The 26,104-nt window shown below is 40.3% G+C and overlaps 1 protein-coding gene across 1 annotated transcript; it reads left to right on the forward strand.

Moving 5' to 3' along the window:
* The first annotated feature begins 10,274 nt into the window (after positions 1-10,274).
* On the forward strand, positions 10,275-20,382 carry LOC143288938 (cell division cycle protein 20 homolog). The gene is made up of 8 exons (XM_076597620.1): positions 10,275-10,472; positions 11,054-11,182; positions 11,831-12,024; positions 14,384-14,478; positions 15,473-15,698; positions 16,865-16,990; positions 17,750-17,867; positions 18,645-20,382. Exons 1-8 carry the CDS (start codon positions 10,280-10,282, stop codon positions 18,821-18,823), a joined length of 1,260 nt encoding a protein of 419 aa, XP_076453735.1. The 5' UTR covers positions 10,275-10,279; the 3' UTR covers positions 18,824-20,382.
* The last annotated feature ends 5,722 nt before the right edge of the window (positions 20,383-26,104 follow it).

Below are 26,104 nucleotides of genomic sequence, written 5' to 3' on the forward strand. Positions count from 1 at the left end.
GAAAATTTATTAAAAACGTCCAAAATTTCGGCGCTATTTTGTGACATGGCAATGTGTCTGAACAAGAAGTGGTCAGAAACAAATAAGTACAAACCTGATTAAAATCCAGTACATACAGACCTGATCTATCATGATTCATTTGTTGCGATAATAAAACATTGATCATCAGTAAAAATGGTACATTAAGTTTGAAATATTATGCAAAAAACCCGCGTGACAGATGTAAACAACCCGTTCCTCTTGACGTATTTTTTATTCATTCAAAGGCAAGCACATTCATGAATACACTACACGTTCTTTACTTGCAACAGGTGGTCAACACATCTATCTTCCGCAGCACATACACTCATTTTCTGAAGAAAAAAATGTCTATTCAACTATTTAAATGCAATCGACGTCATATATTAATTTTCAGTTCTGCTTTTCTGTGTTACTTCTGTGCATGTAAACGACCTATTAAAAATATACATGTAAACAAAATTAGAACTGTTTCCACATAAATCATACGGATTCATTGTGGGAAAGCGTAAATCGGTTTGACAAACACCCGTCAATCGTGTGTGTTTGAACATATATTCAGAGAATGTGATGTTTCCGACAGCGTGTGAGATGTACATATATTACACGGAAATCTCAGATATGTTCATTCGCACCCCGTTGTTGCTATATTTTTAAAAAAAATAAAAAAAAACTGTGTATGTTGATTTTGTCGTTGTTATGGTTTGTTTGTATATTTATCTCTGATCCGATTAAGTTTAGACACAATCACGGTTTCTGACACATGGCGAGATGCGGTAATGTACGGATACTGGCGTAAGATTTCCTACCAAGTCAACGCATGTAGTTCAGTAAGACTGTTTTCAGTTGAAGACTTGTTGCATCAAAAGTTCCAAACAACAAAGTTCAAAGTAGAAAATCACCCCCTTAAATTACCTTGATTTGGGCTTTTGCTGTCTGGTGAAGTTTTATCACGAAATGATGTAGTTTATCAGTTCACAAGACAGACGAAGTGTGGAACGAAAAAAATTGTTGAATCCGAAAAATGTCAGTCCCTACACGCTTATTGTTTTGCAAAATTTGATTAGAACAGCCACATTTTACATCACACAAGTTCTGAAAAACCAAAGTATACACTGACTGTGAATGAATTTCTTAAAATTAATTAAGTTTGAAGCATTTCACGTTTGGCTGTGCTTGAGATGAAGTCAGGTGTCACATTCGGACACGGAACACATGTTCTTTGGTTCTGCCTTACACAGATAATAAAATTCCTTATTTTTAGTTGTTGTTTGTTGTTGTTGCTGTTGCTTGGTTTTGTTTTTTCTCAAAGTCTTACTTTTTCTACATTTTGTTTTCCTGCAATCCTACATATTTGTTCACTGTGAGGATAACGCTAATGAGTTTTCTGTTGATTGACCGAATAGAAATATACAAAGAATCTGGTGTTTTGATCACAATCTTCAGATAAAGAGGAAAACTCTTGTCAAGTGATATAAATAATACAATTCCCATTTCATAATAAGATGAACGGTAGTACTTTAAACAGTTAAACACTGGGGAGAATTGATGTGAAAATGGAGTGCCTGCAGTGTTTCTGAAAAATAAAATCATCCAGGGTGGGGGAATTAGTTTAGGTATTTTGGGTTCCATGTTACATATACCATAAGGTTTTAGGTAATCATTAATAAAATACATAATTTTGCACAGGCTTTGTTTGAATGCACTGCACTGGCTAAGGATCGCATGATAGATTCATTACTATCATTATTATAAATCCAGTAGTTCAAACATCTGCGTCGGGAAAGTTAGTTTAGGTAACTTGGATTCAATGTCACACGTGTTACAACAAAGTTTTACATAATCATTAATAAAACTTATGATCCATTGTTATCATTATGATTATTATTTATATCCCACGCTAAATCGACGTTTACTGCGCCAGGGTTCGTGGGTCACATTTGCAAATACCGCTTCATTTCCAAAGAAAAATATGTATTTCATACCGTTCTTTTCACATCAAGACATGATGTTCAATTTTGCCATCATCTGCCCTCTATACTTCTCCAATTTATTGTCTGGACAGAGCGCCGATAATGTTCACTGAAACCGAACAGGGTTAACACATATTTAGATATTTATATTCTACACGTTAATAAGCGGAGCATGGAGTATATCCGGTCCAAGTTGTGCATTGCGTAAAATATCAACAAAATTGTACTTACGAACTAAATGATCCCGAGCTGCCTTCGTAAATTCACCTTTGCAGTCGGAAAAAATACTAATTTCATTCTTTGTGATATGTCATGAACTGGTAGGAAACTGGAAAACATTCATAAAAGCGGATTTGTGTCTTCTACCACTTAAGTATAAGATACATGAAACTGAAAATGTTTCTTTCCTTTTGACCCCAAAGAGCTCTGTTCCTAGCTTACTGTTCAGAATCAGTTGTCTGGCGCAGTGACCTGCTCATAGATCAGAATCAGCGCGGAAGCAGTCAGTCACATGTACTGTACCGCGCTGAACGCTTTCCTCTGGCGACCCCTTATACCGCGCTTGCGTAACCTTCGCCTGTCCTTGCCTTGCGACTCTTTGTAAGGCGCTCTCACACAAGCAGAAGTAATAAAAATATTCGATTCTGGACATTAAAAATCAAAATCTACTTATGTTCCCGCACCCCTATAGTGATCAACTTTATATCAGTGTGATCACTATGATTTATTCTATTTTATCGTAAAAAGAACGGTTTTGTTGCAGACATTTTGACCTAACGCAAATTTTAATCTAAATTTCCTGGCCTATATCATATCATATCAATATCAAGGCGAGCAGGCCTGACAAGGCCTTTTGCCTGCTTGAAGTGGGGAAGAAAAAGAGAGTCCCCACATATGTCTAGTGCATTTTTCAACATTGAGTGCACAATACATGAAAAATCAATAAATATGTAAATGAGTTTTGTATTTAAAATTTTTTAAATGAATATCAAGATAATTTTTAAATGTATTCACTGTTCCTGCGGAAACAACGTCTTGTGACACATTATTCCAAACATTTGTTACTCTGTTAGGAAAGAAATGTGCAAATCTGGAAGTTTTTACTGAAACTTTTAATAGTTTGTAGGAATGGCCTCTTGTGGCACTGTTCTCATTCAATGTAAACAAAGAGTTTATAGTTCTGCTGTCATATAATCCATGTGTCATTTTATACATCTCTATTAAATCACCACGCAGTCTTCTATATTCTAAACTAGGTAACTTAAGTGCTTGCTACCTACTTTCATAGTCCATATCAACAAAGCCAATGATTCTTTTAGTAAATCTTCGTTGAACATTTTCAATACTGTCTATATGTTTCACTAAACCCGTATTCCAAACAACATTCCCATATTCTAAGACTGGCCTGACTAATGACTTAAATAATGGCACCATTATGTCTTTACTTTTACACTGTATATTTCCAACTAACATTCCAGTCAGTCTGTTGGGTTTTTTTAATGGTTTCATTAACATGATAATGAACATGAACATCAAAAGAGAGACCAGAGTCAACAATGACTCCAAGATCTCTCTCCGATGAAGTCTCCTGCAAGTCCGTACCATCCATATAATACTTATAATGTGGATTATTTCTGCCTACGTGTAAAACTTTACATTTATTGCTATTAAATTTAATTTGCCATCTATCAGTCCAGTGTACTAAATTATCAATACTAACTTGTAATTTCAATCTACCAACATCAGAATCTACTTCCTCATAGATCTTTGTATCATCTGCAAAGATTTTCACAAAACAGTCTAGTATGTCAGGCATGTCATTTATATAACATACAAAGAGTGTGGGCCCCAAGACACTGCCTTGAGGAACACCACTACTCACCTTAACAGGACACGATGACTCAGTCCCTACTGATACAGGCTGTGTTCTCTCATATAAGAAGTCTTTTATCCATTCCAACAATTTACCACAAATACCGTACCCTTGCAATTTAACAATTAACCTATTATGTGGAACTTTATCGAACGCCTTCTGTAAGTCCAGATAAATTGCATCCATTGGTTTATTGTTTTCAAGTGACTGCATCCAGTCATGTACAGTGTCCGTGTTGAAGCTCTTTGGAGCTTGTTCACAGGTCTTCTCACTAATACAACTGAAAATGCATACGTGGTGCAAGATGTCGACAGTGACTAATAATAGCAATCTGGGTCTAATTTTGCAGGGAGCTCCTTCCAGTGTGTGTCGAGCCTGTTCTTGAAAGCACTGACTGATGGGGCTGTGACCACACTGTCTGGCAGGCTGTTCCAGGCGCTTACGCGCAGAACGAAGAAACTGCTTCTGATGTCTGTGTTCAGAACAGTGTCCATTGTCATGGCCTTTCTATTTCAGTGTACTCTTGTAAAATTGAGGGTATACCATCGAGCTCAATAGTCCTATTAAACTCAGTGGCGAAAACACACACATTCTCACTCTAAAAAAAGAATAGTCAATAAGACCAAACCACCAATTTCTTTCTGTGTGTGTGTGTGTGTGTGTGTGTGTGTGTGTGTGTGTGTGTGTGTGTATCTGTCTATGTGTGTGTGTGTGTGTGTGTGTGTGTGTGTGCCGATGTGTGTGTGTATGTGTGTGTGTTGGCAACAACATTTTCCTGTCTCAGTGGATCTGACACAGCCACAGAGCGCAGAATCACAAAGAAACCAATCCAATTTCAACACACACACACACACACACACAGGCACAGGCACACTGACACGCATAAAATTATGTGTGTGTTCTGACGTCACGTGTGTATGTGTGTGTGTCAGTGTGATCTCTCATATTCTCACCGGCAACACACACACACTGACACACACACGGCACACTACACACACACACACACACACACACACACACACACACACACACACACACTCAGCAATAAAGACCGAGATTTCACACCAACACCTGTCAACATACTATACAGCCTCTTCAGCAAGATCTGAGAGAAGGAGAAGGTACCAGCCCACTGAGCAGAAAGAAGGGATCATCATCAAGCTGCCGAAGAAAGGAGACCTCAGGGACTGCAGCAACTACCGAGGAATCATCGGCTCCTGTCAACGCCAGGCAAGGTTTTCAACAGGGTTTTACTGGAAAGGATGAAAGAGGTCATCGACCCTAGCTCCGAGACCAGCAGGCAGGTTTCCGGCGGAACAAATCCTGTGCCGACCTGATCGCCAACCTGCGCATCATCGTGGAGCAGTCGCTGGAGTGGAACTCTCCCCTCTACGTCAACTTCATAGATTGTGAGAAGGCCTTCGACAATGTGGACAGAGAGTTGCTGTGGAAGCTGCTGAGGCACTACGGAGTCCCACTAAGAGAAGATCATCTCCCTCATCCGATGCACCTACCAGGACATGAGCTGCAGGATTGCCCACGCAGGCCAGCTGTCCAAAAGTTTTGAGGTGAAGACCAGAGTTCGTCAGGGGTGCCTGCTGTCACCGTTCCTCTTCCTGAGTCCTCCTGGTCATCGACTGGATCATGAAGACCACTACAACAGGCAGGAACAACGGTATACAGTGGACACTGGACACAGCTGGACGACCTCGACTTCGCTGACGACCTGGCGCTCCTGTCACACAACCACAGCCAGATGCAGGACAAGACCACTCGCCTGGAGACCATCAGTGTCAGCCAGGACAGGGCTCAAGATCGACAACAAGGAGACCGAGTTGATGAAGATCAACACCACTGCCAACACACCAGTCACAGTTAGTGGAGAGCCCATCAGGGAGTTGGAGTCTTTCGTCTACTTGGGAAGCGTTGTTGACCGTGACCGACAGGGAGGCACGGACCGAGACGTCACAGCTAGAATCGGCAAGGCAAGAACAGCTTTCATCATCCGGAATCCACCGAGGTCTCTTGGGATGTGACGCCCTCTATCACGACGGCCATCTTCCTGCACTGGAGAAAGTTTGATAACCAGGTGTGGAGGGGACCTCTAATTCCATACTCGTGCAGCTTGTGAACTGAAGGAGACGTTTGTGGGGGACAGTGTCGAATGCTTTAGAAAAGTCTAAAATGACGACATCCACTTGGTGTTTCTCAGTGCCGGGTCGAAAGAGTTCAGGAGGTCATGTGTGGTCAGAAGGAGTTGGGTCTCGCAGGAGAATCCGCTGCGGAAGCCGTGGTTGAGAGTGGTCAGGTCAGGGTGTTGTGTTTCCGATGGGTGAGGATGTCATGGCGGCAGATGATGTGTTCAAGAAGTTTGCAGGTGACAGATGTGAGAGAAATAGGTCTGTAGTTTTCTGCTGCATGCTTATCCCCCTTTTTGTATACACAGGCGACATTTGCACTCAGCCAGTCGGACGGGAGGTCTCCTGTGTTGAGGGAAAGCTGGAACATTGTTGAAATAGCAGGGGCAAGATTGCTGGCACATTCTTTCAGGATGAGGTTGGGAATTTGGTCTGGTCCGGAAGCTTTGTGGGGTTGTAGCTGTCCGAGTGAGTAGTTTGCAGACGCCTTCTGTACTGATGGTGATCGGGAGTATCATAAGTGTCTTCATTACATCTTTATTCTGATCGGAGGGATGGGAGTGTCAGAGTTTTTTGTGAAGACAGATTTGAACTGATTTAGTAGGATGCGGGCCTTGCTCTTGTTGTCACTGAAAAGCTGGCCTTTTTCTTTCAGCGGGGCGACACCGATGCTGTCCTGCCTCCTCGCCTTGATATACTGCCAGGGTTTGTTGTTGTGTTTCTGTAGGCCTACTTCGTCCTGCCTCCTCGCCTTGATATACTGCCAGAACTGGGTTTTTTGTTGTGTTTCTGTAGGCCTACTTCGTCCTGCCTCCTCGCCTTGATATAATGCCAGAACTGGGTTTTTTGTTGTGTTTCTGTAGGCCTACTTCGAGGGTGGAGTTGACATAGTTTCTTTCAGCCTTCCGCATTTGGCGTCGGCACTCTTTCTGGTGGAATTTGTTGGCTGACCGTTTTCCTGGCGCCTGTCAGTAGGCGGCTTTTTTTTTTTTTTCATGCGTTTGAGTGTGGTGTTCAGTCAAGGGAGGTGGTGGCGCTTGGTCTTCATCTTGTGTGGGATGTGTACTGTGTCAGAAGCAGAGAGTAGGGATTTTTTGAACGTGGACCAGAGATGTGTACTTGGCTTTCACATAGGCCCAGAAGTGATCTAATCCTCGTTCATTGTTTAAAAAAATATAATGATATATTATTTATTTAAAAAAAAAAAAAAAAAAAAAAGATAATAAATTGATCGTGGCTGCGTGCAACAAAATCAAGACACGTGGGCAAGTTTCTAAGAGTGAAGTCCCTTGCTACTCACCGGCGCTCAGATTGAAACAACTGTGTGGAGTGAGTTATCAAGGAATATTTTTATTTAATCTGAAAACCGACTCATTAAGATTTCTTATTGTATGGGATGCTCTTGTGCAATTATTTATAAACTATTTCGAGGTAATGTTAAACGCATTCTCATAAAAAAAACTAACAGAATTTGCCATTCAAGTAGATAGAACTAACCGAACTGCCAAAGGAGAAGCCCAGAACTTGTTACCAGCGTGGGAATAAAAACAGCAGCGAAGCTTATCGACAGTCCCATCTTTGTTGCTCAGGATAACTTAAACTTGGGTATAATTCGATCAAGGTTGCTTATAGTATTCACCATAGCTTATGAAAATAGTACTCTAACTTTTGAGGAATCGTCCATTCGATTTTTTTTTTTAAATCCATTCATAGTTGATGGCTTTAGCAGAGTAAAAGTCAGTTTCTCATCATATGTTTGTAAATAACTTTTTTCAAAGTATGTTATTGAAACAATATTTTCATGGATTAATATCTTCCATTCATCATTTTTTTGTGGAACTGTACTGAAATGAAGAAAAGGTGCGTCAGGTTTAAATGTTTGACACAACCATTATGGCATTTATTTGAAATATGTTCATCACTTAATCAGTTAATGTCTCATTGAGAACACAACATACTCTTTCTTTAACTCTCTCTCTCTCTCTCTATATATATATATATATATATATATATATATATGTGTGTGTGTGTGTGTGTGTGTAGCCTATCGGTCATGTGTCGAAGTTCTTTCACAAGCTTTGTCCCATTTTGTAGTTTGTTGCACCTTTCTCAACTGCTACACATTGCCACTTTGGAGGTATGGGCACCGTTTAGTATTTATGTGATCTTACCAAGGCTATATAGGGCATTACAAATGTGTCCTTTTTAAGGTAAGTCAATATCCTTTTGGTTGAGGCACTCATTTGGTTGGGTTTTTTTTTTTTTTTAATGCAGTTCTGGATGTGTGAGTCAAATTCAAAGGAACATTTCTATCAAAAGTTACTCTGATTATTTTCATGTTCATGCTTTTTGTTTTTGTTTTTTTAGCTGCTGTGTTTTTGTCACAGTTACATGCAAAGTATATATTTTCTTTGGATTTTTTTCTGTCAACATCAAGCATGTACCATTTTTCATTTTTTAAAAATCAGCATTGAAATTTTTACATATTTCTTAACAGATATATTATGAACCAGTTCATCCTAATGCACATTACATGGCAAGCCATATGAGTTTAGTTTTAGTTCAGTTTCTCAAGGAGGTGTCACTGCATTTGGACAAATCCACACACACACACACACACACACACACACACACACATATATATATATATATATATATATATATATATATATGCTACATAACATCTAAGCAAATGCCTGGCCAGCAGTGCCTGAAATTATATGGATATATTATCAATTGTTCTGACAACCAGTGATTTTCTGGGGGATTCTGGATGAGCAGAATGGTGATTACATGATTACATTTAATTTTTTTTAAAGGATACAGATGATGGAGCAGCAAAAAACAAAAAAAACAAAAAGTCTGCATGTAGTCTCATTGTAGGACACACACACACACAAATTTTTTTTTAAATCAAGTAATCAGAAAACCCATCGGTAAATTGCCTGTTTCTCTTTTTGTTTTCAGAAACGACAGGAAAATGTCACACTTTCAGTTTGACAAAGTGGTGAAAGATGTCACACAGATGGATGGACCTCTACAGAACGCCCCCCAGGCAAGATGGCAGAGAAAAGCACAGGAAACTTTACTGCGTGTTCGTGCATCAGACCATGGTAAATTATAAGAATTCTGTTTACAGTGTATGGTCAGATTGTTGTGGAAGAGTGGGAATTTTCAGGATGAAAAAAGAAAAAGCGAAAACAGTTTTCATTGGCTGGTATGAATAGCTATCTAAATAAAAAATATTTAAGAACAGAATATTTTTTTATCAAGTGTTCCCTTCTCCCTCACAAAATAAAGTATTAGTCGGTGTCTCTACATGCATTTCACCATTTCACATTTCCTTTTATTTATCAACATTGTCTTTTTTTGTTGTCTGTAGGTGTTTCTTCCCCTATGAAACCTGTGAACTTCACATCAAGGACTCCTGGGAAGAACTGCAAAACTCCCACCAGGGGCAAAAGTCCAGCCAGAAACCCTGTGACACCGGGTAGCCTGATGAGTGGTGTCAAAGAGATCAAGTCACCCAGAACAACTCCGGGAAAACACCTGACAGAAAGGACCAATCGAATGACACCTGGAAAGCCCGTGGGTGGAAAGACACCAAACAAGAAGTTGACCTTGACCCCTGGAAGGCAGCAAGATCGGCAAGTTGGTTTTGCTTAAAACGAGCATCTGTCTTGATCCCATAATTGTCATATATAAATGTTTACGATCCTGTGATATGTATGGCTTTGATAGAATTTTGGGCATTGCAGTACATTGCAGCACAGATGGAGAGAAATGGAGGAGAAAATGGAAATAGAATGCATTTTTCAGTTTCAGGTTGTTGTTTTTTTAATCATTAACTGGGTTCGAATCTCAGTAACGGTGCCTGGTGGGTGAAGTGTGGAGATTTTTCCTATCTCCCAGGTCAACATATCTGCAGACCTGCTTGTGCCTGAACCCCCTTCATGTGTATACGCAAGCAGAAGATCAAATACACACGTTAAAGATCCTGTAATCCATGTCAATGTTTGGTTGGTTATGGAAACAAGAACATACCCAGCATGCACACCCTCGAAAAACTGAGTATGGCTGCCTATATGGCAGGTTAAAAATGGTCATACACGTAAAAGCCCACATGTGTACATATGAATGAATGTGGGAGTTGCAACCTGTGAACAAAGAAGAAGAAAAACCACTGTTCAAGTGTAAATTTATTGAATTTGATTGAAGTTTTTAAACTACAAAAAGTAATCATTTCTTGACAATATTTCAGATTTATTCCCAACCGGATGACAACGAACCAGGACATGAGTCACTTTGCACTGATGCACCATCGTAATGATGAAGAAGAGGAAGAAGGGGACGACACGGGGCTGGGTTCAAACACCCAGTACCAACAGCAGCTGACGGAGGCCATGATGCCAAAACAGGCAACAAATGGTGCCAAGATTCTCAGCTTTAAAAATGTGTGCTCAGTCCAGTGTGAGTAGGAGTTGCACTAAATAGTGCAGGGTTTTTGTTTTGAAAAGCCTGTGTGTGTATGTGTGTGTGTACTTCACTGCTTATGTGTATGTGTGTGTGTGCTTCAGTTTGCATTCAAATATTCAAGATCTGTTCTTGGTTTTTCACTTTCTGATAATTCTCAGTGATAGGCAATCCTGCATTATAGATCACTTGATCTTTTGCTGTTTGGTACTTGGAGTATTGAGGATTATTGTCCACAAGTTTTCAAAACGTTTTCTTGAAAATGAAGATGTACCAACACAGATAGTAAGGATTGTTTCCAAGTGACTGGCGCTATAGCCAATTGGTTAAAGCACTAGACTTTCAGTCTGAGGGTCCTGGGTTCAAATCTCAGTAACAGCGCCTGGTTGGTAAAGGGTGGAGATTTTTCCGATCTCCCAGGTCAACAAATGTGCAGACCTGCTTGTGCCTGAACCCCCTTTGTGTGTATATGCAAGCAGAAGATCAAATATGCATGCTATTGGTAGCAGTCTAGAGGTGAAATTTGCTGCTGTCGTATTTATTGTTTTGTGTGTGTGTGTGTGTTTATGTGTGTGCAGCTCAGCCTAGCAACCTAAATGTGCTGTACAGCACAGGGAAGGTGCTGTCGACCAAGTCTGCCTCAGCCCGATACATACCACCCCGCCCTGAAAACGTCTTGGATGCCCCCGTTGTGTTGGATGATTACTGTTCGTGAATTTGTCTTTTGACTGTGTTTTTGTTTCTTGTGTCCATACTAGCTCCTTTCCATTTATGAATAATGTCAGTATGGTGTTGTTTGTTATGTATTCTCCATGTTATTGTCTATGTAAGGACTGAGAATATGTTTATGAATCAGATGATTGATTATCAAAGCATTTCCTACTGCAGCACAAAATTGTGGACTCGCCAAGCTGTTCACTTATCTTGCAGCATGAGGATTCAGTGACTTGTGGTTTACTACTGGTTTCACTTGTTACACCCATAATCCCAAAATCAGTTGAACATTTGAAAACAAGAAACAACATGATCATAATCTAATGATAGTAATCATTATCAAATGACCGTTTTGTCATCCTTGACACAATCGATTCACAGCATGATCTGGTGATTTTCTTGACCTCGACTCAAAATGATTGTAACCGTCATGTATTGGGTGTTTCAAGTCCTCAGCATACACTGATAATAATCTTGATCCAGTGATTGTTTTTGCTTGTGCAACAGGAAATGATTGTGATGAGATCTAACGGTCATCACATCCTCAATACAAAAGGACAAAAGGATTGTCATGTGATCTGATGATTGTCTTCACATCTCTGACTGACAAATCTCCATGCTGGAACTGTTTGGTTGCACAGATTTGCACACTCTGGACTGGTCCAGCAACAATATCATAGCAGCAGCCCTGGGAAGTGATGTCTACCTGTGGAATGCAACCACTGCCACCATCACCCTTTTGATGACTGCTGCAGAAGGGGACTACATTTCCTGTGTGTCTTGGATCACTGATGGCTCTGTGCTGGCTGTGGGGCTGTCAGATGGTGCTGTGCAGGTGTGTGTGTGTGTGTGTGTGTGTTGATTGGTCATTAATTTAACGTTTGTTCACCAAAGTGAGTTTAGGGAGAAAAACGTGTGTTTATGTGCATGTGTGTGTATGTTTTCTTCAGTTTATTGCTTTCTTCTGTAAGAAGAATGTATGTTTGAAATGACTATGTTTAAGCCTTTTTTGTTTTTGCCTATCTGTAGTTTGTGTGCCTGGTTTTATGAATGACAGAATGTGCATGGTGATGGGAGATATGGGTGTGTGTTAGCAGGCATGATTTGTTTACCATTTGTTTTATACACTTAAAGTTATTAGCGAAGCTGCAGGTCTAAATATGCTTTTTTTTCTGAAGGATAGATTGTACAAATAAGGATACACCAGGAATATCTCCTAGCTGTGTGCACACAGTTACAGTTACTTGATATTAGTGTCCAGCGTTCTCCTGTCACATTTAAATCATATAATTTTCACATCGGCAGATTATGCCAACTTAGTGGTTTGGCTATAGAAATAAAATCAAGGCTGTCCAGAATCCTTTTTATGTCTCGTGCGAGACAGTAATGGTACCTGTGCACATGCGCAGTGTATCACGTCACAGCATAGCTATACCACAGCAAGCACATCCTACACAACCCATATCCATCACATGCAACCCATACCCATCACGTACAACCTATACCCATCACATGCAACCCATATACTGGTACACACATATTCATCTCGAGCCCATGCACATGCACACGCACGCGCACACACACACGCACACACACACACACACACACTCGCTCTCACTTGCTCACTCACTCACTCACACACTCTGGTGCATGTATAAAGCAATCATTTGTTGTCAGATAAGGGAACATAAATTTTTTGTTTGAATCTTTGCTGTCAACAGCTTTGGGATGTGAACCTGACAAAGCTTTAAATCTTTTGCTGTCGACAGCTTTGGGATGTGAACCTGACAAAGCTTTAAATCTTTTGCTGTCGACAGCTTTGAGATGTGAACCTGACAAAGCTTTAAATCTTTTGCTGTCGACAGCTTTGGGATGTGAACCTGACAAAGCTTTAAATCTTCACTGTTGACAGCTTTGGGATGTGAACCTGACAAAGCTTTAAATCATCACTGTCGACAGCTTTGGGATGTGAACCTGACAAAGCTTTAAATCTTCACTGTTGACAGCTTTGGGATGTGAACCTGACAAAGCTTTAAATCTTTTGCTGTCGACAGCTTTGGGATGTGAACCTGACAAAGCTTTAAATCTTTTGCTGTCGACAGCTTTGGGATGTGAACCTGACAAAGCTTTAAATCTTTGCTGTCGACAGCTTTGGGATGTGAACCTGACAAAGCTTTAAATCTTTTGCTGTCGACAGCTTTGGAATGTGAACCTGACAAAGCTTTAAATCTTTTGCTGTCGACAGCTTTGGAATGTGAACCTGACAAAGCTTTAAATCTTCACTGTCGACAGCTTTGGGATGTGAACCTGACAAAGCTTTAAATCTTTTGCTGTCGACAGCTTTGGAATGTGAACCTGACAAAGCTTTAAATCTTTTGCTGCCAACAGCTTTGGGATGTGAACCTGACAAAGCTTTAAATCTTCACTGTCGACAGCTTTGGGATGTGAACCTGACAAAGCTTTAAATCTTTTGCTGTCGACAGCTTTGGAATGTGAACCTGACAAAGCTTTAAATCTTCACTGTCGACAGCTTTGGGATGTGAACCTGACAAAGCTTTAAATCTTTTGCTGTCGACAGCTTTGGGATGTGAACCTGACAAAGCTTTAAATCTTTTGCTGCCAACAGCTTTGAGATGTGAACCTGACAAAGCTTTAAATCTTTTGCTGCCAACAGCTTTGAGATGTGAACCTGACAAAGCTTTAAATCTTTTGCTGTCGACAGCTTTGGGATGTGAACCTGACAAAGCTTTAAATCTTTTGCTGTCGACAGCTTTGGAATGTGAACCTGACAAAGCTTTAAATCTTTTGCTGCCAACAGCTTTGGGATGTGAACCTGACAAAGCTTTAAATCTTCACTGTTGACAGCTTTGGGATGTGAACCTGACAAAGCTTTAAATCTTCACTGTTGACAGCTTTGGGATGTGAACCTGACAAAGCTTTAAATCTTCACTGTCGACAGCTTTGGGATGTGAACCTGACAAAGCTTTAAATCTTCACTGTCGACAGCTTTGGGATGTGAACCTGACAAAGCTTTAAATCTTCACTGTCGACAGCTTTGGGATGTGAACCTGACAAAGCTTTAAATCTTCACTGTCGACAGCTTTGGGATGTGAACCTGACAAAGCTTTAAATCTTCACTGTCGACAGCTTTGGGATGTGAACCTGACAAAGCTTTAAATCTTCACTGTTGACAGCTTTGGGATGTGAACCTGACAAAGCTGGTGCGTACCATGACTGGCCACTCAGCGAGGGTCGGGTGCCTGGATTGGAATTCCCACATCCTCTCCAGGTTAGTTTTGCCCATGTATTTTTACAGTCATTGCCCAGTTTCACCTCACATTGAAATGAGATAATCTCTGACCACAGTCGTGAAGTGTAATACTGGTCAAAATAAATTCTTTTAAAAAAGCGCGCGCGCGCACACACACACACACACACACACACACACATACAACAACAACAACAAACAAAAAACAAAACAAAAAAACAATAAAAGACTATTTAACCCCCCCCCCCCCCCCCCCCCCCCCCACAAAAAAAAGATCTGTGTGACATGGGTTTGTTTTGTTTTTTTTCTCCAATTTTTATTGTTGTATGCTGCCCCAGCAACAGCATAGTTTTATTGGTATTATTCCCACCCTTCCATGCACAGTCACACCCAGGCTCACATGCTGCCAGGATTCCACAGGGAACCACTGATTTTTTGGTCGCCGCTGAGTCTGGTGTTTATATAAAAGTAGTGTCTGTTCAGATTCAACATTTGCATGACACCATCTACTAAGCCCCCGACTGAAAACAGTTTAGTGGTCAATTTTGTTGCTGTCAGAGTGGCATCCACTCACACTCATTGTATTGTATTGTATTACTTTTTGTCACACCAGATTTTCTTTCCCCAGTGAGAATGAATCGCCACAGTGCAGCAATACTGATTTTTTTGCTGTTGTTCAGGGGGGTTTTTTTGTTTGTTTTTTTTATTTCATTTTTTTGTCTGGAACTCAAAGTGTATTTGTTTTACCATCACTCATTCATGCTCTCACATTGTCTCACACACACACACACATTGTTAATGCACACACACACACGCACGCACACACACACACACACGCACGCACACGCACGCACACACACACACACACACACACACACACACACACACACACACACACACACACACACACACACACACACACACACACCCCTACCTCCCTCCGTCCATACCTAGGCTTTTTTATCATCTGACCATTCAACATTCCACCCTACCCCTCCTCTCCCCACACAAAAAGCGGGTCGCGCTCGGGCGCCATCCACCACCATGACGTGCGGGTGGCGTCGCACCATGTGGGGACCCTGGACCACCACACGCAGGAGGTGTGCGGCCTGAGGTGGTCGCCAGACGGCGCCTTCCTGGCCAGCGGCGCCAACGACAACACAGTGCACATCTGGGACACCTCCCTGGGCCTGGAGGTCGCCCCCCTTCACACCTTCACCGAGCACCAGGCGGCTGTCAAGGTTCCGTCTTTTTTTGTGTCATTTTTGTATTTCTGTGTGTGTGTGTGTCTTGTCCAGCGATGCCAACTGTTTACGATTTTGCCTGTGTTTTGGTACGCTCGATGTGTGGTTTGGTGTGATGTTGTGCCAATGTCAGAATTGTTCTGAGGAGTTCATTTTCCACGACATGGCATGGTCACATGCTTTCCTGTCGTAACATTACCCAGATGCTCTAGATTTATCGATTGTGAGACCAGGGCGATCACTACTGACTTTGGTCTCGGGTGATGATGCTCAGCTAATCACATGTGTGTTCAGATTGTAACTGCATTTAGTGGACCAATCATGTTAATCGTTTGCCTGAACAAGAGAGAACCTGGCTGAATCAAGTTGCGTCTCGATCAAACAGCATCTGTGCACGTTTGCTGATGTGGCTCGGAGTCTGAGTGTTCCTACCAAATTCAAAATTTTCCTACCAAATTTCCTGATTGTTCATACAAACTTGACAAGGGTTGGCATCTCTGCTTGTCTGTGTCTATCACTCTATGATCTGTCTGTCTGTATGTCTGTCTTTCTCTGTCTACAGGTCGGTCTGTCTGTATCTGTAGTCAGTGTCTGTCTGTCTGTCTGTATGTGTGTCTTTATGTGTCTACAGGTCTGTTTGTTGTCTCTGTCTAGTATATTATCTGTCTCTGCCTATCTATCTGTTTGTATGTCTGTTTTCTGTCTGTGTGCCTCTCTTTTTATCTCTGTCTATCTGTCTGTCTCTATTTTCAAGCACCAGGCTGCGTTTACAGTATGTTGTTGTTGTTATTCTTGTCTATTGTTGTTGTTGTTTTTATAGTTGTCTTTCTACATTTACGTTATGTATTTCCCCATGCTTTAGAAAGGAAGTGATGTCTCTTGCAGAAGTTTGTGTGACTCATACATGCAGGGCCAGTAGGTGCACAGTGGAAGTTAGGTTTTTGTTATGCATTTTGCATTAAAAAGAGTCACACACAGGAATGATTTTGCTGATTTCAGGGGGAAGATCACTTTTGGTTTCAGGGAAAATTCTTGATTGGTGAAGAGTGAAAAGAAGTTTTTGAAATTACGAGGATATTGTTTCAACTAGAATGTTTATGTTAACAATGATAATTGATATTTTTGGAGAGAGAACAATTAGCGCTGTGATTGTTTTGTTGCAGGCGGTATCTTGGTGCCCGTGGCAGACCCGACTGCTGGCCACAGGAGGCGGAACTAGCGACCGCCACATCCGCTTCTGGAACACCAATTCTGGCACTTGTATCAAAGCTGTGGATACAAAATCACAGGTGGGTTGTTAACAGACTTGTTGTTAGTTTGTCAGGAGGGACATGCTTTACAGTCTGTTTGAGTACATCTGCTACTTTTGCTGTTACTACTGACAGGGGCTGTTGAATTGATCTTTAGTCTGATTTGTATTATGATGACGGGAAGGGGTTGTTTAGAGAAAGATGATAACAGACCTTGCTAAAGGTTTAACCTTTTTTCTTTCTTTCTCTTTTTTTGTTTTTGTTTTGTTATTTGTTGTTGTTTTGTTTTGTTTTTATGAGCAGATGGTGGATTTTTTTGCTTGCAGTTTTCAGTTGAAAAGAAAATTATAAGCCCTTCCCTGGGCTACTTGGTACTATAAAATAATTTCTCCAAGAATTACTATCAATTTATGGGTTTGAACTTGGTTGTTTTCTTTTTGAATGACAGTGAATGTGTTTTTGTAAAGAACGGAAAATTGATTATTTTTATTGGCACGCCCACATCCCCTTCCCCCTCCCCCTAAAACACTGTGACATAGACTCATGTTTGTGTATAAACACAGATGTTAACCCCCCAAAAAAACAACAGCAACAACAATAAGAAACAGTAAAGGAAAGGCTGGTCTAGGAAAAGCTATTTCAGAAATAGTTGCTTGAAACCCCTCCCCACCCGCCCCCCTGCTTCTCCACCCCTTACCCTCCTCACTTCCTACATTTGTTGGGGCAGGAAAAGAAAAAAAAACACCCAAAAAAAAAAAAAAAGAAGAAGAAAATGACACAACTTTGTGCTGTGTACAGGTGTGCTCAGTGCTGTGGTCAAAGGAGCACCGTGAACTGGTGTCTGGCCATGGCTACTCCATGAACCAGCTGAGTCTGTGGAAATATCCCACCATGAACAAAATCACTGACCTCGTCGGTGAGTCGGTTTAATTGTTTATGTTGGTCACTTTTTGTGTGTGTTTTTCTTTTTGTATCTTTTTGCTCATGTTTACGTTATTTGGTGCATTGATTTGACTCGTGCATGTTTTTGTTTCCAGCGTGTGTCTGTGAGAGAGAAAATGTGTGTGAGAGAGAGAGAGAGAGAGATTTTGTTTCATGAAAACACTGTTTCACAGGCATTACATAGAAGACATACTTTAAACTCTCAAACGTCAGTGTATGGGTATGGCATGTTATTTTCTTCCATAAGTTGAGGAAAACATGCCATGCGGTCCCAAGGCTGATCACAACAAAACAAAATGTTTCTTGTGGGTGGGGATTTTCTGTATAAATAGTACCCCCAAGTTCTGGAATATATGTGCTGGAAATTTGATCTTGTGTATGATTTTCTTGTTTCTGGCTGTTTGCTTCTGCCCTTCTTTTCTGGCTTGCTGGTTGATTGAGCACAATGTTTTTTTCCAGAAAGCCTTGGATATTTTTCTGTCTCTTTTTTGTGTGTGTATCTTGTCTTATTGTATTTGGTTCAGGTTTTATATATATACATACTCTGGTGAAAAGTTGACAGAATGGTCCGTGTCAGAGGCATGTTCAAGGTTTATGTGCATGAATGCTTGTGCCTGATTTTCTTTTCCAGGTGTTTTTGATATCAGTATTGACCGCGTTTTCAGCCTGGATATGGCTGACTGTGTGTGGTTGGCTGGGCTGTTGGCAGCAGTGATAGACACCTTGACCTTTTTCTTGCTTCCGTTTTCAGGTCACTCGGGACGGATTCTCAACCTGTGCATGTCCCCAGATGGTCAGATTGTGGCCAGCATTGCTGCAGATGAGACCATCCGCCTGTGGAAATGCTTTGCACAGGACAAGAAGAAGAAACCCAGTAAACCAGCCACCACGACTGGGTCCACTTCCGGCCTCAGCATGTGCATACGATAGCCGTTACTGTGTGACACTGGCTTCGCATGATTTTCCATGTCCACATTTGTATGACATTGTTGCTTGCTTGCTTGAATGATTCTCCTGGTTGTATAGCTGGGATGAGAGTGGAGTGGGGTGCGCATGTTCAGTGTTTTGATCTGGGTGTTTGTTTCATTTTAGTGCCGAGTTGATCTGGATATTTCATCATTCCTTCTTTGATCAGGTTAATCTCATTATCTGACACTGCAGAGAATGGTCTTGTTAATTGTGTGGGTTTTTTATTCTACTTGTTTAATCAAAGGTTTAGAATAAGAATTCTGATCATTATGCTTTTTTAAAATAGTGGTTTAATCTGAAAAGGTTATATAATTTATAGCTTTCATTCAATTGCTGTTGTTACAAATTTGAGTCAGATTAGCTGATATTGCTGATGTATGTCGGTTTCAGAATATGAGGTTGTTTGATAATAGCAACAATACCCCTTTTCTTACAAGCTTCTTTCATAGTAAGCTTAGTTATGCAGTTGGTTCAGTATAGTATAGACTAAAACAAGTTATGATGGTGGTTGATACAAGTTATCATGTTTTTTTTATGAATAGAATTGTTTGTAATTTCCACCATCTTAGTCAAATTCTACAAGGGATTTTTTTTCTTTTTTTAATTTGTGTAGTTTTATTCTCAGTTGGTGGTCTTCTGATCACTTCACTGTGTAACTGTCTCGTTGACTTACATTTTATATGCAAGTTTTAGCATGAATCAGACTTGAGTGTCTCATCAGTTTAGTTGAATATAGACAGGAATTTCTTGCCAAACGTGCAAATTACATATTCCTGGGGAGGTTTCTTGCTGTTGAAATGCACTGCTCACACATCCCTTTTCCCATTCAAAGGGCACCAGCAGTTATACAAACATTGGTTCTGCACATGGCTAAGACATTAGTGACGATGCTTGCAAGGGAGAAAGGATTGCACCACTATCTCCTATGCTGGTGCCTGTTTGAGACTTGGCTGGAATCAGCTGGCCTGAAATCATCACTTTATTAATCAAGTGCTGTTTGCTTAACTTTTAAAAGTTTCTATAACCCTTTTTGTAAGAACTGTTGAAATGATTTGTTTCTTTTTTTTTTCCTTTTCTTTTTCTGCAAAGGTACACTCAGTATGGAATTATCTTGACTGTAATCGTTTTTGCATGTTATACATTTATGTGCTTTTTGTACCATGCTTTTTAACTTGGTCAGAGACTTAGGGATGTATATTGTGATATGTATGTGGATTTGGAAGACTGTCAAGCCAATACAAAACCCCCACCCACCCACCCCCAAAAAAAAAACAAATCAACAGATTTTTCATTATGGAACTGAAAAATTATACCTTTGTACATAGGATTGTACCATACAGAGCTGTTCATTTTAAAAGCTGCAGGTTCTAAACGTGGGGCGTGTTTCATTGATGTTGTGAATGTGTAATTTATTGGTTGAATGCAGTGTTCTTGTTCTCCCAAGTGCTATTTGGGATGCGTCTTTAGCATATGTCACACCCTAAAGCTGTACTTATCGGCTTTTTCTTCTCAATGGCCGTCTTTTTCTAGACATTCCCCAACTTTCTGGTCATTGTTGTCATGCCAGATGACATTTGATTGAATCAGTACAAAAGTGTATGAAGTGTGGTACAAATGTCTTTGAATGACAAAAAAAAGAAAAGGACATTGTTATTGAGTTTTCTTGCAAGTGACTTGAAGTGACTCAATTGAGTTAATTGAACTTGTTTGATAACTTGTTAAGAAATAATTATGATTCCCTGTTTTGACTTTTTCATTCATGACAAATGTATAGACAAAACTGCAGTTTTCACCATGACCAGTTTCTTCTTCTTCTTCTTTGTTTTTAATACCTCAATGATTACGTATATGTATGTTTCCTTCATGTGTATGTTCTTACCATGTTGTGTTTTGTTAAAAATTGTATTGGTGGGAACTATGCAGTACAGACATTTCCTCTACTTGACAGTTGCTCAATGTATTCATCTTTAGGTAAATCATGTATTTTTGATGATCATGTATTGTTAGGATACTTCTGTGAATGAAATTCTCTGGCTGCCTGTGCAAAACATGTGTTCATCAGGTTTTTGACAGGTGAATTTTGAGTGAAACTTTTTGTTGTTGTTTTTGTGATAAACATTTTTTTGTCTCAATACTTCTTCTAATCCGATGTATTTCTCAGGGTATTCATGTTACTGAATTCACTTCACAGTTAAATGAATTCGCAGGAGTGTGTGCCCGAGGATATGTGTCTGTATGCATGCATGCTTCAGTGTGTGCAGGTGCTAATGTATTCTTATGTAAGCAAGAATGTGTGCAAGACTTCATATGTTTTTTTTTGCAGCTTTATAAACATGCAAAAATCGGCATGGAATTAAAGCTGCTGAGCTGGCATCAAAGCTGTCATTTTCAGTTGGCATTGACTGGTCTATGTATCCAGGTGTTCTATTGAATGTACTGCACTCACAGGAAATTGAGATACCTTTTCTTGATCCTGTCAGAAGCTATATGTACATGTATGCTTGCTATCAGTGCATTCTGGTGTTTTTCAGTTAGGTTTCTAAATGTCTGTTTCATATCCTCTCTGCATTAACAGAGTTGCAGATGAGTGTCGTCATGTTAGCAGGGCTGTTTCCCCAGGCCACAGGGTGATTTAAAGATATGATGATGATCTTTTTTCTTTCCTTGCTGAAATCAGAAACTGTCTCAGTTGTCATGATAGACCAGACCAGCTGTATGACTGGGTTGCAAAGAGGAGGTTAGGTTACATTTTCTAAATTAAAAGCATCAAATGTTGAAATAGTTTTTGGCTAAATGTGCCATTTCTTTTTTTTCTTTTTTTTTTTGAGGGGGTGGGGTGGAGGTCGGGGGATGAGGGGGGTTGATCAGTCGTTTTAAGTGTTCAGTGCTTTTCTAAATTCACCAAAAGCATGATACATCAAACAGGGATAAGCAAAGTGTACAGGATAATAAGTTCAAACATGGATGTGGTCATGAAAAATGTGTTTGGGCATTTTGCCTCCTTCATTGAAATGATTTCAGATCAGTCAGGTTTAGTCAGATTGTAGCATCCATCTTTGGGATTTCAGCTATTTCCAGGTATAAATTCTTTGTGTTATTTTACATGATATAAAGTTGGGTAATGTGTGTGCACACATTTGTGTTTATTTTGAACTGTTTGTGTGTAGAAGACCAGAGAGGTGACTGTTAGATCTTTTGTGTGAGAATAAATGAATGTGAATAAAATACCAAATATTTCTTTTGTGTCTTGAAAGAAGTGATCACTTTCTTTCTGGGTGAAATGTTTTTGTTTGTCTCCCACTCTTGTCTGTCTGCACTGTACTATGTTTCAACTTCTAATTTGCCTTGCATATAGCCCTCTGTAATTTTGTTTGTTCTTTTCATCTCTGTGTCTGTTTCTTCCCCGAACTCCACCCCTCATCCCCAGACCCCCAATGTTTTCTGTCTCTTTAACTCCCAACAATATATATTTGTGAAAATTAATGAAGTCACTGAATCATTTTTATGTCATGACAAACTGATGTTTGCATCACAAAACTGATTCAAGGTAGATGAGACAGTGTGGTCAAGAGGGAAGCATCACAGACTGATGTCTTAGAAGACAAGTATTTGAACAAAAGTAGATACATGTATCTGACTTTTCAGAAATCGCCTGCTTTGGGCTGACTCCAAACCACAGAGACAGTGTGGTCAAGAGGGAAGCATCACAGACTGATGTCTTAGAAGACAAGTATTTGAACAAAAGTAGATACATGTATCTGACTTTTCAGAAATCACCTGCTTTGGGCTGACTCCAAACCACAGTTGCATGTGCTGTGGGCTAAAACACAAAGGCTAGGACAACACAGCTGAGTGTTGTCTACTTCACAGATAGGTTTTGGATTCTCCATCTGAAAACATAGTTAGGGAAAAAGCATTACATTAAAGAACATATCTTTAGGAGTGTTGCTAATTTTAGGAGTGTTGCTAATTTTTTCTGACCAACACTGCAGGTCATTGTGATTCTCAGGCCTAGTTGGTATTAAAGAACATATCTTTAGGAGTGTTGCTAATTTTTTCTGACCAACACTGCAGGTCATTGCGATTCTCAGGCCTAGTTGGTATCAAGTCATACCATTAAATTCAGAACTGAGTATTGTCTTGTCACCAAATCCCAAACTTGAAACCTGAATGGCATGGAAGTATTATAAGAAAATACACCTATGATTGGTATGAACAAGGATTTTGCAAAGAAAACAACAACAGCAGCAGCAGCAAGAACAGAAAACCTGGATGGAGTCGTACTGAACCCGCTTGAAGATCTCAGGAACAAGATATTAGGGATCCGGTGGCCAAATGGTCAGAGAATTGGATTCTTGCCCAAGTTTCCTGAGTTCAATCCCCAGTTCTGAACACCTGTTGGGTGAAGGGTGATTTTTTTCCAATCTCCCAGGTCAGCATGTGTAGACCTGGTAATGCCTGAACCTCCTTTGTGTTTATTTGCGTGCAGAAGATCAGACATGTATTTTATTTAAGACCCTGTAATCCATGTCAAGCAGGAAAAGACCCATCATTCACCATCCATGACAGTCATCAGTCATCAGCAAGTTGATGGGTTTTAATGTCTTTTTGTTTTTTTTCACATGTGTGTGCATACCTTTTTTTTCTCCTCCCCCCCCCCCCCCCCCCCCCCCAGCCACCCCCTTTTTTTTTTCAATCGGCTAGGAAGCATAGTTCAATTCTCCAGATAACATTGCCTGTGTGATAGCTTAATCATGGACACACTTTTGTACGTTTTAATGTTCAGCGATTGTGATGAAGATGATGTTGGTTGTGTCATGGAAAGAAGAACATAAGTAGTCATGCTAATGTCACCTCAGCAAGGATGATCAAAAACAATGCCTTTGAATTTGTAGTTGTGGTTTCCTTTATAAACAGCCACTCCGTCCACAAAGCTAACTAAGGGGATATTTAAGTAACCAAAACTGTCTCACTATGGGCTCTCCATTGCCTTCATCTTCCCCACAGGAACTTTAAATAATGACCCTACACATTCCTCCCATATGGAGAATTTCAGGAACACCTACTCTGTCACCCCATTCTGTCAATGCCATTAAGTATTTTGATATTGTGATATAACTTCACAGATCCTACCTCCCTCTATATATGGCTTCCATCCCAGAACAGCCTTCCCTTCCCAGTTCACCCATGCCAACCGAAGTCAGGTGCCTATTCAAATTTGGATGGAGTGAGGAAAACCAGAGGAAAATACCTTACCCAGGGACACAACACCTGCTGAAATGGGACCTCCATTGTGTACAGGTGCTAATGTATTCTTAGGTAAGCAAGAATGTGTGCAAGGCTTTCTTTTTTATTTTATTTTTTTTAGCTTTATATTCATGCAAAAAGCAGCATGAAATTAAAGCTGCTCAGTTGGCATCAAAGCCGTCATTTTTAGTTGGCATTGACTATGTATCCAGGTGTTCAATTGAATGCACTGCACTCACAGGGAATTGAGATACCTTTTCTTGATCCTGTCAGAAGGTGTATGTGCATGTATGATATCAGTGCATCCTGGTGTTTTTCAGTTAGGTTTCTAAATGTCTGTTTCATATCATCTCTGGATTAACAGAGTTGCAGATGAGTGTCGTCATGTTAGCAGGGCTGTTTCCCCAGGCCACAGGGTGATTTAAAGATATGATGATGATCTTTTTTCTTTCCTTGCTGAAATTAGAAACTGTCTCAGTTGTCATGATAGACCAGACCAGCTGTATGAGTAGGTTGCAAAGAGGTTAGGTTACATTTTCTAAATTAAAAGCATCAAATGTTGAAATAGTTTTTGGCTAAATGTGCCATTTTCTTTTCTCTTTTTTTTTTTTTGAGGGGGGGGGGGGGGTGAGGTGGACGGCAGGGGGTGAGGGGGGTTGATCAGTTATTTTAAGTGTTCAGTGCTTTTCTAAATTCAACAAAAGCATGATACATCAAACAGGGATAAGCAAAGTGTACAGGATAATAAGTTCAAACATGGATGTGGTCATGAAAAATGTGTTTGGGCATTTTGCCTCCTTCATTAAAATGATTTTTTTAGTCAGATTGTAGCATCCATCTTTGGGATTTCAGCTATTTCCAGGTATAAATTCTTTGTGTTATTTTACATGATATAGAGTTGGGTAATGTGTGTGCACACATTTGTGTTTATTTTGAACTGTTTGTGTGTAGAAGACCAGAGAGGTGACTGTTAGATCTTTTGTGTGAGAATAAATGAATGTGAATAAAATACCAAATATTTCTTTTGTGTCTTGAAAGAAGTGATCACTTTCTTTCTGGGTGAAATGTTTTTGTTTGTCTCCCATTCTTGTCTCTCTGCACTGTACTATGTTTCAACTTCTAATCTGCCTTGCACATAGCCCTCTGTAATTTAGTTTGTTCTTTCCACCGCCCCCCACCCCACCCCACCCCACCCCCCTTATCCTCATGCTTTCTGTTTCTGTATCTCCCAACAATATATATTTGTGAAATGAAGTCACTGAATCATTTTTATGTCATGACTGACTGACATTTGCATCACAAAGTTGACCTGAGGTAGGTGTAACAGTGTGGTGTACTTTCGCTGATCCTACCTCCCTCTTTTTATGTTTTCCATCCCAGAACAGCCTTCCCTTCCCTGCTCACCCATGCCAGCCGAAGTCAGGTGCCTATTCAAATTTGGATGGAGTGAGGAAAACCAGAGAAAAAAAAACCTTATCCAAGGGCACGACACCTGCTGGAATGGGACCTCCATTTCTGGCACCTACTTTGATGTAGGGACTGTTGAAACAGAAAGTTGTTCTTGTGGTCCAGGTGAACAATAGAAAGTATGAACCAGAAAAGTGTGCATAACTGGACCAGAATTCAGTATAGTAAAAACTTTATTCTTTCTGTTATATACTTCTTGTCAAAGATACTCAATTGTTTACATGGATTGGTGTTCACTAGAAATTCAGAGAAAGGTGGCAAACACACATGCACACACAATTTGTTTTTTTAAAAGTTATGTCTGAGTGTGTATGTGTGCCTGCCGCTGAAATCTGATTGAATGAGACAAGAAACGAATGACAAGCGTCAAATGGCAGCCGTTGCCCTGATAGGCAACCTGATATCCAAATGACTCCGTGTTTGTAAAGCGCTTCGAGGTTGGTGTCCGTTCTTTCATTCAAGCGCCCGCGCCAAATAACGCTTCATTGAGAGTTCTCTCCCAATGAAAGCAGACGTCGCTGTGAATGC

Source organism: Babylonia areolata, chromosome 13 (genome assembly GCF_041734735.1).
Source record: "Babylonia areolata isolate BAREFJ2019XMU chromosome 13, ASM4173473v1, whole genome shotgun sequence".
Lineage (NCBI taxonomy): Eukaryota > Metazoa > Mollusca > Gastropoda > Neogastropoda > Buccinidae > Babylonia > Babylonia areolata.